This window comes from Culex pipiens, chromosome 1, assembly GCF_016801865.2.
Source record: "Culex pipiens pallens isolate TS chromosome 1, TS_CPP_V2, whole genome shotgun sequence".
Classification (NCBI taxonomy): Eukaryota; Metazoa; Arthropoda; class Insecta; order Diptera; family Culicidae; genus Culex; species Culex pipiens.
This window is the reverse complement of record NC_068937.1, coordinates 92,125,283-92,140,849: the sequence shown is the minus strand read 5'-3', so window position 1 is coordinate 92,140,849 and position 15,567 is coordinate 92,125,283. Positions and strand designations below refer to the sequence as shown.

The 15,567-nt window shown below is 38.8% G+C and overlaps 4 protein-coding genes across 4 annotated transcripts in view; 2 read left to right on the top strand and 2 right to left on the bottom strand.

Annotated features, from left to right (window-relative positions):
- Window positions 1-15,567, top strand: part of LOC120421011 (uncharacterized) — a 79,719-nt gene that overhangs the window by 58,252 nt on the left and 5,900 nt on the right. The gene's annotated exons all lie outside the window — the stretch shown is intronic.
- LOC120421036 (uncharacterized) lies at window positions 4,822-8,506 on the bottom strand. Its single transcript, XM_039584174.2, has 2 exons — window positions 8,039-8,506; window positions 4,822-7,597 (listed from the first exon to the last, which is right to left on the bottom strand). Exons 1-2 carry the CDS (start codon window positions 8,135-8,137, stop codon window positions 7,289-7,291), a joined length of 408 nt encoding a protein of 135 aa, XP_039440108.1. The 5' UTR covers window positions 8,138-8,506; the 3' UTR covers window positions 4,822-7,288.
- LOC120421021 (uncharacterized) lies at window positions 8,647-13,667 on the bottom strand. The gene is made up of 3 exons (XM_039584144.2): window positions 13,331-13,667; window positions 9,169-9,723; window positions 8,647-9,107 (listed from the first exon to the last, which is right to left on the bottom strand). Exons 1-3 carry the CDS (start codon window positions 13,442-13,444, stop codon window positions 8,874-8,876), a joined length of 903 nt encoding a protein of 300 aa, XP_039440078.1. The 5' UTR covers window positions 13,445-13,667; the 3' UTR covers window positions 8,647-8,873.
- LOC120421020 (uncharacterized) lies at window positions 9,626-11,564 on the top strand. Its single transcript, XM_039584143.2, has 2 exons — window positions 9,626-9,765; window positions 9,823-11,564. The coding sequence occupies exons 1-2, from the start codon at window positions 9,745-9,747 to the stop codon at window positions 11,557-11,559; spliced, it is 1,758 nt and encodes a 585-aa protein (XP_039440077.1). The 5' UTR covers window positions 9,626-9,744; the 3' UTR covers window positions 11,560-11,564.

Here is a 15,567-nt window from a genome sequence, read left to right as displayed (position 1 = left end):
AAATGTTGGCCCCGGACTGACCTAAAGGTTAGGTCGTTAGCCCTTTCCAGGTGTAGGAGTCGTCTCCCTGGGTCCTGCCTCGGTGGAGTCGCTGGTAGGCAGTTGGACTAACAATCCAAAGGTCGTCAGTTCGAATCCCGGGGTGGATGGAAGCGTAGGTGTAAAAATAGGTTTGCAATTGCCTCAACAATCAAGCCTTCGAACACCTAGTTTCGAGTAGGTTCTCGCAATCGAGAACGCCAAGGCAATGCTGTAGAGCGAATAATTTGATTTTTGATTCGCCATTTTCAAAAAATTGGCTAGATAATATCGAAGGCCGCCATCTTAGGCCCACTGGGCCCACAAAACGGGGTACGCTCAGTTTGTATGGGAGCTGTCAACATGCTCCCGTGCTGGTGTCAAACTAAAAAGTGACCCCATTCGTTTGACAACAGTTGATGTCAAACCATCGGGGTTTGAGTGTATTCCTGTTAACTGATAGTCTACTTCCTCTTCTTAATCTTCTCCAGGAAGACATCCGAAATCTATTCCTTCAGCTAGGTATACCTTGCTGTGAAGAAACGCATGCCCTGCTTGAAAAATGTCGCACGTCGTACAAGCTGTCGCGCGGTTTTGGTTTTACCGTTTCGATATCGATTGGTCGAAAGGACGACAAACGTACGACAAACACTCGACATGCCCGACATTGTTTTTTCCATCGATTTCCCTTCAATTCGACGTCACGATTTTCGTCGACGCAAACAGTTTGACAGTTCTCTTCAGTTGGTCTTGTTTGGACTTGAATGCAACCGATTCGAACCAGTTATTGTTGATGTTGGGCTTCGGAAGGATTTTGACCGGTAAGTTGTGCTTCTTTTTCTGTCGGAAAGTCCCGGCCGGAGTGGGCAAGTGGCCAAATTATAGTTTCTTATGTTCCAGATATTCAGAATTCTGTCTTCGTGGCGGTGGAGGAGGAGGACGAGACGCATGAATCCGTCGGGCCAGGTCTTCGTGGCGGAAGACAGGACCGGAAGGAACCGAGCTTATGGAGGATATGGTTCATTCCAAAGGAGGAGGAGGATTAATCACCGAATGTCAAAAGTTCTACCCAAGGTAAGAGAAAAAGGGTACAGAATAATCATCTCGTGGCGGCGTTCCTGATCCACCGGATGTTTTAATCAATAGAACTGTTGCTTCAAGTCATTGAAATGATGGAAGAGGCGCATTTCAAAGTATCGGAAGTGAGCTTGGAAGACCGGAAGTATGAGGGCTAATATTGGGTGTTATGATTATTGGACTTCAGAATTGTATAATAAAAAACTCTAACATTTGACAAATCAAAAATTAACTCCTTAAAGAAATTTTTAGTATCTCTGATTTAACCCTTTAAGGCCCAGAACTTTTTATACAGTTTTTATTACCTAAAAAGTAGTTAACATTGAAAAAACGGATTTTTGGAATGGTGTAAGTGCTCCGCCAGGAACATCTTGATGATGAGTTTCAATATTTAAAAACTACCAACATCCTGAATTCTCTAATATTTTACAGTTTCTTTATATTTTATTTTTTTTTACCGAAAAAATAAAATTAATTTAAATAAAAAAGGTTGAAAACAAAGTAGATTACAAAAAAAAATAATTATTTTTAAAAGGTTTACAAATTTTTTTTTGAATGAAAAAAATATTTATAATAAAATTTTAACTAATTGAAAAAATGCAGATTACAAAAAGATAAAAGCAATATCTTTTTTTATTTCAAACACTTAGAATAAAATTCTAAAATAATTCTAAAATTCTAAAATTCTAAAATTCTAAAATTCTAAAATTCTAAAATTCTAAAATTCTAAAATTCTAAAATTCTAAAATTCTAAAATTCTAAAATTCTAAAATTCTAAAATTCTAAAATTCTAAAATTCTAAAATTCTAAAATTCTAAAATTCTAAAATTCTAAAATTCTAAAATTCTAAAATTCTAAAATTCTAAAATTCTAAAATTCTAAAATTCTAAAATTCTAAAATTCTAAAATTCTAAAATTCTAAAATTCTAAAATTCTAAAATTCTAAAATTCTAAAATTCTAAAATTCTAAAATTCTAAAATTCTAAAATTCTAAAATTCTAAAATTCTAAAATTCTAAAATTCTAAAATTCTAAAATTCTAAAATTCTAAAATTCTAAAATTCTAAAATTCTACAATTCTAAAATTCTAAAATTCTAAAATTCTAAAATTCTAAAATTCTAAAATTCTAAAATTCTAAAATTCTAAAATTCTAAAATTCTAAAATTCTAAAATTCTAAAATTCTAAAATTCTAAAATTCTAAATATTCTAAAATTCTAAAATTCTAAAATTCTAAAATTCTAAAATTCTAAAATTCTAAAATTCTAAAATTCTAAAATTCTAAAATTCTAAAATTCTAAAATACTAAAATTCTAAAATTCTAAAATTCTAAAATTCTAAAATTCTAAAATTCTAAAATTCTAAAATTCTAAAATTCTAAAATTCTAAAATTCTAAAATTCTAAAATTCTAAAATTCTAAAATTCTAAAATTCTAAAATTCTAAAATTCTAAAATTCTAAAATTCTAAAATTCTAAAATTCTAAAATTCTAAAATTCTAAAATTCTAAAATTCTAAAATTCTAAAATTCTAAAATTCTAAAATTCTAAAATTCTAAAATTCTAAAATTCTAAAATTCTAAAATTCTAAAATTCTAAAATTCTAAAATTCTAAAATTCTAAAATTCTAAAATTCTAAAATTCTAAAATTCTAAAATTCTAAAATTCTAAAATTCTAAAATTCTAAAATTCTAAAATTCTAAAATTCTAAAATTCTAAAATTCTAAAATTCTAAAATTCTAAAATTCTAAAATTCTAAAATTCTAAAATTCTAAAATTCTAAAATTCTAAAATTCTAAAATTCTAAAATTCTAAAATTCTAAAATTCTAAAATTCTAAAATTATAAAATTATAAAATTATAAAATTATAAAATTATAAAATTATAACATTATAAAATTCTAAAATTTGTAATTTTAGAATTTTTTAGAATTTTTAAGAATTTTTAGATTTTTTTTAGAATTTTAGGATCATTTTTTATTTAATTTTAGAATTTTGTGATCATAAAATTTTAGAATTAAAGATTTATAGAAATTAAGAATTTTAGTATTTCAGAATTTTAAAGTTCTAAAACTCTAAATTCTAAAAAAAAATTAAGAATTAAAGATTTATAGAAATTAAGAATTTTAGTATTTCAGAATTTTAAAGTTCTAAAACTCTAAATTCTAAAAAAAAAAAAATAATTTTGAATTCTTAGGTTCTACAATTTTTAATCTCTTAAATTTTTCAGCCCCGGTGGTTGGTCACTTTTTCGTTTGTAAAATGGGTGTCAAACTAAAAAGTGACCCCTTTCGTTTGACAACAGTTTGTGTCAAACCATCGGGTTTTAAGTGTATTCTTTTAATTCTTGATATTTGTAAATTTCAAAAATATCAAACATTAAATTTCATTTTTAAATTATTCAGATATTTTGAATTTTTACTATTAATTTAAACATTCGAACATTTTAAAATTATTTAAAGTCTTTTAAGTTCTTAGCTTCTTCAAAGCATGGACTTTGGGGTCTTCAGAAACACATGCATTTTAATAAAAAAAAAAATCAAAAATATTTAAACAGGTCCAGATGGGGTTTCTCCATAAAACTTGCGTTAATGTTGATTTTTAATTTGAAATTTAAAATGTTAGAATATTTTCCCTGGGCTTTGTCATTATGAGTGTCATAGGTTTGATGCTTGTTTGGCAAAGAGTATGATTTGATTCGATGTGGAATTAAAATCGAAGTGTTCAGTATATTGCTGAAGCTTCCATTTTTACACATGGACACCACTTCATGCTGCGAGAACCCACTTTGGCGTAGTCTCAGGGCTTAATCGATGGCCGGTAAGCTGTCATCGAGACAAGGAGGTTCTCTGATAGTGGAAATATCACATTTGTACAATGAACCGCTACATATGTGATTTTTCCCTATCTTAATGTGGGTGTCAGGTTAGGATGCGGATTTAAAAAAATAGTGTTTGTAGAATTTAGGATTTTAACTATAAATATCAATTTTTTATACTTTGCCTTTAGTTATTTAGGGACAAAATTAGTAACAGTGAATTTAGTAATTCTATCAGAATCGGTGATTTTCATTCAAGTAGCATAAAAACCATTCTGATTTGTCAAAATGTCCATAGAGTCTCGATCAATCAATAGTGAAATGATATCGGACTAAATTCGTTGATCTGTTGAACTAACGGTTGTCGGATTATGATTGTATCGACCATTGTTGCGAATCGAGGATCTACTGGAATTCTGACGAACAAATGGTCGTCTCTTTTTCAATTCACGACTTGTAAAATATGAACTGTTAATCAATTTTTTTGTTTTTTAAAAGAAGCCAGACAGGTTTTAAAAGAAACGTTTTTTTTTGGTTAATAATAAAAATGTCGGGGATTTGAGATGAGAGTAGCTTTCGGATAGGTTGCTTTAAATCTTGTATTCAATTCAAGTTAGGTAGTTATCCGCAAATGAATATTTGGACTTATATGAATAATTGAACATTTTGGACTTATGAATAACACACAACTGTGCATTTATTCTAGAGTCAGATCCATACAGCGTCAGTGTTTATTTGGACGAAGTGTACTAATTCATTGGCAGATCTGATTCTAGTTGTAATGTACGACAAGACTACTGACGGATGTGACAGGACGAGGGCCCAGTTTAGAGGTTTCGACATCAACAATGTGCGGCTGGATCACCCTCCCCCAAAAAAAAAAAAAAAAAAAAATTAAGATGTTAGAATATTTTGTTGTCTTAAATTTGCTTTAATCTTTATTTTCTGAAAAAATAAGGTTAAATTTACTACTTTTTTAATTAATTTGTTTTCAAAATTTTACATTGAAAGTTAAACTTTTCAATATTCCACAATTAATTATTTTATGAATTTTCACAGATTTTTTGAGTATGATATCTGTCATGAGATTCCCTTTGTTTCAACAACAAAACTCTAGATATGATTTGGATATGATTATTCAGCCGAATGACGTTATCTTTTTTCAGGTAACCAAAAATATTCCAATCTGATCCTGCTAACAACCCAGCGTCTCCGTGTTGTCCCACGCAGCTTGTTGAACGGAAGCTGTAACGACCGCAAAAACACCTGCTCCAGAAGTGCGTAAACCGACGTTGTCCCGTACTCCGGTGGCCATCAATCCATGGGACATAAACGGTGGCGCCGCACCCCGCCGTATCTGCGGCTAGTCGAGGAGCAATAGTCCTTCTTGATCAAGATGCTGCCCCGCACGCTGGCGTCGGCTCGAAAAGATGGCTGACAAAATCCGGACCCGGAAGACAACGCCAAAAAATTCCGGCCAAGATGCCGAGCGACGAGGAGAACTGGAAGACCAACCGGAAGACGACACCAAGATGTACGTGAAGATCCGCGACACAACAAGTATAATGAAATAATTGATTTTTTACTGTGGGGAAATGTGCAAATTACATAAAAAAATAAAATAAATTAAAAATAAACAATCATCTATTTTTTTAACTGCAACATAACCTAAAAACCTGAAAAACAGCACACGACAAAGGCACGACAACCTAAATAACAAAACCGTGCGACGTCGGTCGAATGTCGTACGACAATGTCGAACAATTTCGATGATCGATCGCACGACAAATACGACATTTTGGTGCAAAACCGTATGACATTCGTGCGAATGTCGCACGACATTGTCGTGCGACGTCGTACGATTGCACAGACGACAAACGACGGACGTCCGACGGACTTTTCAGTCAGGGTGGGTCCACATCATCATCACTATATATTCCCAGAGTACTTAATTCGACGCCAACATTTCAAAAAGCATCATGTACAAACCATGCGTTTTGAGAAAAACGCATTTGAATGTTGAGCATCCATTTTCAATTCCCATTTTAATATAAAAGCAAAATAAGATGTTCTAATAATAACAAACGATGAAAAACGTTGCTTTTATTGATACTTGATCATCCAAATTCAATAAAACATTATTTCCGTCGTTTTATTTAAGAAAAACAAACATAACTCCTTTTGAAATCACCAACGTCTATATCACCCTGCTGTCATTGAGGGGGACGCTTTGTTATGATTCGTTTTTCTCCGCCGAATGTACATGGCGCTTTGTTCATGTTGCTTTTTTTTCGTCACGAGGTTTATGTAGTCTTTTGTTTGACAGGTTGACAGGGCTATATAAACAGGGACTGCTGATGGCAGAGATTTTGTTTATGTTACTTTATTTAAAATCATGATTAAACAGACTTTACTGAAGTAACTTTTGCTCATTTTTGGTGGAGAGGTAGCTTATTAGGAGTACTTTCAGAATATGCAATAACCCAGAAAGTGTCAAAATGTACATGATGCCTTTTGAAATGTTACCGTCGAATTGACGTCAGCCCCGACGAATTTTTTGATATTTTCCGGTGCAATCTAAAAAATCACAACCAGATGGCAGTGTCATCAGAGATGCAGCTGTTTGTTTACGCGTCTGCTTCATGAAACAAAAACAAAAAAACTTTAAAGTCAAGTTTTTTTTGTCCAGGTAAGCAAGAGTGTTTAACAACAATCTGTAAAAATCGATGTTCCCGGCAATGGAGATCTAATTTGGAAATCGTAATCGTAAGGATCTTCAGAAGGTATGCCGGACATCTCTGCCAATTGTATGAACGCTTGTAAAATCAGTAGGAAGGCAAAACCTCTTCAAATATGCTAAAGATGTCGGCGGAGGCGGATGTCTTTTCCTGATGATGTCGTTGTTCGCAATAGCCAGTGATCTCGAGTACACCGCAATACTACTTCTGAGAACTCTTTAAAGGGCTAAGTTAAACCATGATACGTTAGAGTTTGAATATGACGCTGAGAATCGAATGCTTGGATGGTGCCGAGGGTGACGATTGTCGGGTCTTCAAGATACGCCTGCAGTTTATGGTTCAGGTGTCTTCGTCACACTGCATCAGACATCTGCACCCCACCGTAGATCGTTCGTGGCACCTTCCGTTCGAAGACTCCAAAGGCACGTATCGTTCTGGTCTCACGGCCATAGAGACCTGCCGGTTCTACTCAGTGTTTTGTACATTCTAAGTTTCGTGCGGCGTTGCATTCGATCTGATGTGGAGGTCTTCCGTAATCCGAAGTACGCACGATTCCCAGCGAAAATACGAGTCCGGATCTCTATGCAGGTGTCGTTGACGGCGATTACCAGCGATCCCAAATACAATTACGTGTTCACCCCATCTAATTCAATTTGGCCGCAATCGAGCCATCCACTTCTTCGGTAGCTTCTCCTCCTCCCAGATCTTTGAAATCGCATCGCGCCCCTGCCAGTTTCTCTCCTCCAAATTTGAAGATCTCACCGGGTAACCGATCCTTGTCAGCAGTTCTGTTGTTCTTAAGCTTCCTGATCTCTCTCTTAACCGTCTCCAGATCGAGTGCCGGAAACTGTTCATCAGCTGCGGGTGCTCCAAGGTTGACTCCTAGGCCGTCTCCGTTCACTTCATCGCCGTTGAAGTGCTCGTTGAAGTACTGCTTCCACCTATCCGACACCTCGCTTTTGTATCAGTTCCTCTCAGATTCCAAAATATCTATTTAGTTTTCTTCCAGTTAGTTTCCCTTCAGTTAGTTTTCCTCTAGTTAGTATAACTCGCCTTCACACAAAGCCGTCGTTTCTGGTTGCACCGGAAGCAAAGCAAGATCGCCCCAGCAGCTGGACACCGAGTTGCGGCTGAGGACAAAACGCAAAGGCCAGCAGAGCCAACCAAGACCCCTACACAATCCCCCTTCCCTTCCCACGCCTTGTCTTTAACATCAATCCCTTCCCTACTAACCCCGAGTAGGCCGCGGGTAATCGGCTTCCCTCCCACTAACATTTACACACAAGATCCTCTGTAATTATTAAGTCAAATGTAATTACAAAAGCCGACTCGGTCCTAACCAGGTCCCAGTACCGAAAAGGACCTAATAAAAATAATTTTATGAAAAAAAAACCTCGCTTTTGTTCACGATCAGGTTTTCCGCGTTGTCCCTGCACCGATTCATCTTCTCGTAACATTTCCCCGATTCATTAGCTCGGAATAGCTGCTCCATTTCTGCGCAATCTAGCGCTTCCTGCTGGCGCTTCTTGAACTTGAAAACGAATGTCCTGCCGATTCCGAGCCTGCTTGTATCGATCAACGTTTCCTCTCTCGTCGTGCAGCTTCTTGTCGTAAGCTGCTTACTTCCCGGCGGTACCCAGTGTGAAAGGACTGATCCGGGCCTTTTTTCAAAGAGTAATGGCCTATCTACAATCACTTAGCTTAGAACATCTAAGTAAAGTAGTTACTTAGGAAAGTACGCAACTTACGGCCGTCATCCACAATCAACTTAGAAATTTTGCTGGGCTGATATACGTTGCTATGCAGTTGTTTGTTTACCTTTGATATTGAAACGTCAACTTACCGTAGATTTTGAAATTTTTCAAGCCATACGTCAGTTTCTAATTTGATTACTTTTCCATTGTAGAAGCTCGGCTTCATTTCCATTGATTCAAATTCCTAAGCTAAGTGAAATTTTCTAAGCTAAGTGATTGTAGATAGGCCATAAACCAAAGTTTCCTTTGTTTTTGAGATGTTTATTACCTCCGAGTGCTTTGGTTTGTTAGATTCTCTCTGGTTGGTACTGTATAATAGTTAGGAACCTAGGCGTTCACTTACCTTCTTCAAAAAGAAAAACAAAAATTTGTTTAATATAAGCAGTAAAAAATCACTCCCTCCGTTTTTTTTTTTGGTTGATGGCACTTTCCAGCGTTTGTCTACTCTCTTCCCTCTTGCTCCCTCGCCCCGTATTAGGAAAACTGCACCGACCGCAGCAGTCCGTCGCTGCCGCCGACGTAAACGGTGGTCCGATCCGTGCCCAGGCAGAGCGCATTCAGGCAACCTCCGCCGATGTTCACCTCGGACACCAGCTTGGGATCCTTGTCGAGGCCGTTCCACTGCTTCACGATACCGTCGTAGCCGGCCGTGTACAGCAGGTCCTCCCCCGCACCCAGGATGCAGTTGATGATCATGTCGTGGGCTTTCTACAAAAAGGGAAGGAAAGGTTTGTTAGATTTTGAAAGGTTCGATGCAAGCTGGCGTTACCTCTTTGGTCCACAGCACGGGGAAGTGCTCCTTGCTGTTGTTCTTGATGCAGACAACTCCGAGACCGTCGCGTGTCACGATCGTCACGTGGCTGTTGGTTGTGTTGGCGTATGATCCACACAACGTCACCGGACACTTGCCGGGGATGCTCGCTTTGGTAATGTAACGTCCGGTGGAGGAACCTTCCAGAACCTCCGTAATCGTGAGGTCGTTGTCCCGGATCGAGTAGATAAAGTTGTTTTGTACCGCGATTGACCGCATCTGTTCGACCAGGTTGAATTTGAACTTGATCTTTCTATCTACCCACATCGTTATGATTCCCTTGTCATCGCCACTGTAAAGGTTGTCCTTACTATCCACAAACAGGGACTCAATATCGTCGCTGCATTTGAGCAATTCCTCGACCTTGTCCGACTGCAGCGGATCAGCTAGAGAACGTATCGTTCCGTCGGCACTGCTGCTGTATATCCGGCCTTGCGAATCGACGGCCATCGCGTAGATCCATGCCTCGTGAACGGCGACTTCTTTTTTGAGGACTAGGTCTTTGGTCCATACCTGGCAATAAACAATAAAGAAATGGATACATTACCCGTTGAGGTGAGCTCTCTACCAGTAAAAAAAACAGACATCAAAGACAATCCTCCTCTCTTCCAGATAATCGAGAAAATCTTCAAGAATCTCCGCTTCAGCGATCTCAAGCAAGCATCGGCGGTATGTCGCCTTTGGTACGGCGTCTACCAGCGTTCGGCATTCATGTCAAAGATGGTGGTCCACTTAAAAAAGGAGCTCACCGTGGCCACAATGGCTCTGTTTCTAGCCAGTGACTGTCGCTACCAGAACATACGCTTCACGTCCATTCCGTTCTACGATTTGGCCAAGTCGAAGCGCAACCTCTGCCGACGAGACGTTATACACGAGGACGAAGACTTTATCATTGGTCTGCGCAAACTACTGGACAAGTTCAGCGATTCCCTTCAGTTGATCTCATTTTGCAAGTGTAATCTGGAGCGAACCCGCTTTCACGAATTTCTTCAAGCATTGCCAGAACTCAAGGTGCTGGAAGTTGAAGAGTGCGTGTTTGCCGGTGAAGACCCCGATGAAACGTTGAACTTGCCAAAGCTGAAACAGTTCAACTTTAAATTTCCCGAAGACGAAGTGCAACGCTTCGAATCTGGACACATTTACGGATGGCTTGTGGGGAACTCGTGCTGTCTGACCAAATTGAAGCTTCAGCTGTGCGTGAACGAAATGTTTGGCGATCTGGACAGCGACCTGTGGTACCAGGTGAAAGCCGTGGCCAAGCTTGTGCGACAGCACAAAAAGACCATGAAGTCCTTCAAGGTGGACAGTTTTAATGATCCGTGTCTGAAGAAGCTAGTGTTCGAGGACGATGAATTGCAGCTGGAAAAGGTCGTGCTTGGTGAGCTTAAGCTGCGTACTGACGACCAGGTGTTTTACGACTTTGTAGCGAAGCACAAAAAAATTAAAAAGCTGGAAATTGCCATCGAATCGCAACTGGACGCAAACAACGATCTGTACCTGAAGGCGATCTGCGAAAATTTACCACTGCTTGAGCAGTTCTACTTTGACATGTCTCGATCATCGGACAGCGGCTTGGAACATCTACAGAAACTCCACAAACTCAAGAATCTAGTCCTCACCAAGAACCGCAATACGATAGCTCTGACTGAGCACTGCTTCGACCACATCTTCATGCCCAACCTGAAATCGTTGGGCATCTACTACAAAGATCTCCAGCTGCCCGCCGTCCAGCAGATCCCGGTCAGCTTTCCCAACCTGATGGCACTGAATCTGAGCGAGTGCGAAAAGGCGGTAACCGACGCAACGGTTCAGCTGCTCTTCCAGTCCCTACCCACCCTAGAAAGTCTCGACCTGAGCAAGTGCAAACAACTCACCGAAGCGGCATTCCTCGGGCCATCCCGAGTCAGCGCTCTTCGCAAGCTCAAAGATCTCGTGCTGGAGAAATGCCCAGGCGTTACGGACGTATCGCTGCAAACGTTCGACAACCGTGCCCTGCGCAGCATTAGCGTCGCCATGTGCACCCGGATAACGAACGTCGGCTGGGAGGCGCTGTGTCGCGGCTGTCCGAACCTCACGTGGCTCAACGCGTCGCACTGCACGCGGAACTTTGACAACGAGTCGGCACGGATCGTGGCCACGATGCTACCCGAGCTGGAGATATTGAACCTGTTCAAGAACGCCGCCCTGACGAATGAAGCGGTGTTCTGTATCGTGGAGAACTTTCGCTACCTGGAGGATCTCTGCCTGACCAAGTGTCGCGGGGTCAAGATGAAGAAGATGGAATACTTTGACGACAAAATGAACCGGGTCAACAAGGAGTGCTTGAAGGGCAGGAAGGTGGTGCCATAAGGGGACACTGAGTTCTATTGGAAACCTGAGAAATCCATGTTGTTTTACTTCCTTTTTAGAATTGACAGAAACGTCATTTTAACTTAGTTTACACAGCAAATTCTGATGTTCGTTTTCAGTTAGTATTTACAGAAATCTGCACTACTGAAATTTTCAGTTAGTTTTTCGCTGAACTTCAGTAAAAAATTGTTTGGAGCTATCAAAGTTTGCTGAAGTTTTCATTTACTGAAAATTTCAGTAGTGCAGATTTCAGTAAATTTAACTGAATACAGTAATGAGAAATTGGTGTGTGTGTGTGTGTGTGTGTGTGTGTGTGTGTGTGTGTGCCGAGCATAAATAGCCAGGTTGGCGCCGATAAGGAAAATAAATGCGTCAGGAATGGGCCGAATGACACTTTACCATTTATTGCATAACGGCTTCCTCCAGTTAAGTTAGGTCCTCAGCGTAGCGCCGTTGTAATTTTCGCCAATTGACCATTGGTGACTTAGGGGAAATCTACCCATTTTAATCCTAATAAGCGGTCGTGTTTGAATGATGCTGGATAATCTAGAGTCTCCCTTGAATTTTACTAAAACCAAGTACACCAACGAGTAGAGCAAGTTTTTGTGAACATTTCTGTTTATTTTCACTTTCACTAAAAGTTATTCTATTTCTTTACCAAGCATTTAACAAAAAAAAATTCCCAAGGGTATTCTAATCGAGGCGAATGCATTGGGCCACGCCCATTTTTCTAATATCGGCTTAGTTCTTTTTTCTTCCAACACTCTGTCGAGTGTTGCCATTTGCGCTGACAGTTCAAACGAACACTCACGAAAAGTGGCATTTATAGGGAAAGTTTCCTGGCATCGCTGGCTGTGCTGCTGGTGGTGTTGACGGCCAGCCTTTGTTCTTTTTTGCCTTCGTCTCTCGCTCGGTTTTCTTCAGCCTTCGAGTGGAATGCAAAGTGAAAATTGAAACGTCAAACGACTTGGCGCGTTTGTTTTTTTGATGGCGCTTGCTAATTTATTACATTTTTCGGGATTATTCTTCAAGTGAGTGCCTTACTAATGATCAAAAGAACATGTTGCCGGTAGTTGGAAGCAATTTCATATCTTAAGCGCCGTGAAAAAGTAAGCGAAAGTGAAAAGTTAATTTTGGCGATATTCATTAAGCGTTTGAGGGATTCTCGTGTGTGTCACTGTGTGTGCCAACAAAATGATGAGAAGTGGTCTCGCAAAATACAAATTATGATCAAAAGTGCATTAAATGTGATCTTTTTGGCCAGTAAGTGGCATACATTTGCGTGCTTACTCGAGGCGGTGCTGTTGCTGGTAAGTTTATAGCCCAAATAGTATTTTTGGAGCTTTAATCGAGCTTCAAACTCTCCATATGACGAAGATAGGTGTTTGATTGGAAAGGGTGGATTTCCCCTATGTAGCCTTACTAGCCTGCTTGGATGTAACAAATCGTTAAAAATGAGGAGATGTCAACATGAGAAGTTCTAATATGACAGATATAGCTATATCAAGCAAGCTACAATGTATCTCAAGAATCTGCTCAAGATTCCAAGTCCTTTCGTCCCACTTGATGAATAATCGCGGCTGTTGCTGCTGCTTCTGTTGGTGGTTGCCCCACCGTCAAAATAAACTTCTATTTTTAGTGACGCGATTCAATGACTTTTTTTTTTTCTTCTTTCAACCAAATTACGCAGAGGAAGGAAACCGTCACGTCACAGATTCAGAACATTCGGAGAAACCCCTAGAAGGTTCCCGCCCGTGCGGTGCTGTCCTACCTTAATCTTTCCATCGCCACCGGAAGTGAAGACGTGGTCCTTGCAGAACAGGATCGCCGTAATGTCGCTCAGGTGTTTGTCCCCGTCGGCGGACACTTTCACGGCTGCGGGCATCGCTGCTGCTTCGTGTGTTGTTGCTGGATTACGGCACCAACGACGGGCACAAACGGGCTAGCTAGCTCTCTCCTCTAGATGGCACAATGTTTACCCGTGACGGGACACTGGAAGCTGGTTTGGTAGAGTAGGACCGTTGGCTGATTAGAGGCAGGAGCAAAATCGTTCCGAAGATTGTGACAGCCAACTCAACTTTGTAGCTGATTCCAAAGAGAAAAAAGCTCGTCAGCGAAATCAACACCGGCGCCGAGAGGGCGTTTGTGTTGGTGAGATGCACGTACGAATACATTGAAAGGTTTGTTTACAACAGTTAGAAAAAAGTTTTACTGGTGAGTTGCTGCTGCAGTGGCATTAAGGGTGAACCACGATAGTTTGATTTATTTTAGTTATTGTTACATCCAGGTAGGCCGGCCAGACCTCGCTCTCCAGATTGTTATTCGGTTATCAGCAACCGTGCAAACCAAGCGCAGTTAACGGTAGTTCCTTGTGACACTTCAGTTACGTTAGCAAAAAGTTGCAAAAATTGCTGAACGCCGAGGAGTAAACACTCGAGACAAGACAGTGAGCAAGCGAGCAACTCATGGTACGTTCGTTTGAAGAGCCGGTGCGGCACTGAGTGCCGCACTCGTCGAGTGCCAGTTTTGGTTCAAACGAACGGTTCAGTTTTGCTCTGAGTTTTTATGCTTGTGTGCGTGTGTGGTGTTTTGTTTTGGTTTTTAAAACGTCAGTTTAAATTGAATCGTTGCGAATTTAACATCGAGCTAGAGATAAGTATCAAAAGCAATAATATTTTCATCCTTTTAAAATTGTGCATTTTTTAAACTCAGGTTAGGTCAGAGTAGGCCATTCACCGTTCTACAACATCTTGGCCACAAGATCCGGCGCTCGATCCGGCGCCATTGGTTCTGAAAACAACGATTTCTTCTTCAGTGGCAAACGTTCGTTTTCGCCGGAGTCGATCACGGTCAACCTACCAAGCCGGTGTGGATCACAAGCGGAGGCGATTATTGGTGGCTGCTCGTTGCGGGAACCATGTCATCGTGCGGAAGAATCCCTCACCAACAGAACCTCTTAACTCAAACTCAACGACGTGTATTTGACGGTGTATCGGGTCGGCAACGACGCACCAACAAACCACTCTCTCAAAAAAGACCATCAATCTGCTCGGATGGTCCAAGACTTTGGGATTGCTTCTAAAGAAACATATTTACTGCATTTCAACATTAGGAGAAGAAATTAATAGTAAAATATATTACTATTAAAATCATGATTACATGTTACCAACATTTCAACTGCTTTCATAAATATTCCTATTTTTTACCAAATCGGTTTTCAAGTTGATTTCACTTCATAGAAAAAATGTTTTTAGTTTTGTGTTCAATATGGAAGAAGTTTGTGTTGAAGCAAAAATAACAAATAAATTGTATTAAACTTTCAAATATAATTGTTTATAAAATATTTTCATTTGTAAAATAAAATAATAATTTTTAGACGTAATGTTAGACTTTTATAATTATTTAATGAAATTGTTGGATAAGGTAATTGCCAACGAGTTGAAATAACGCTACGGGGGCGAAAGCCCCTTATGGTTAAAGTTCCATTAATAAAATCAACAAACCTTCAATGCTATCCAAAAGAGGGCAAATAAATTCTAAATTATTTTTAAAACTTAAAAAAATCTAAGAACTCTTGCAATTCTAAACAATCCAGAAATTTTAAAAAACTGTAGAATTCAAAAAATCTTATAGTTTCTTATAATTTCAAAACATCGATAAAAAATCAAAATTCCTAAAATTGCTAACATGAATTTCTAAAAATCATAGATAATTATTTCTGAAATCACTACAATTCCGAAAGTTTTAAAAATGACTTCAGTTTCAATTTTTTTTATTCCTAAAATATAAAATAATACCAAAAACTCGGATTACTAAGATTTCTAATTTTCAGAAATATAAAAATTCTTAAATTTCAGGAATTCCTCCAATTGTAACAAAATCTCTACAATTCCATTAACACTTTTAATTCCAATAAAAACAGAAATTTCTTCTCTTAAATTCCTGAAATATCTTCAATGCCAAAAAAATACCCAGAAATTTTTAAAACTTCCAAAGTTTTCAGAATAT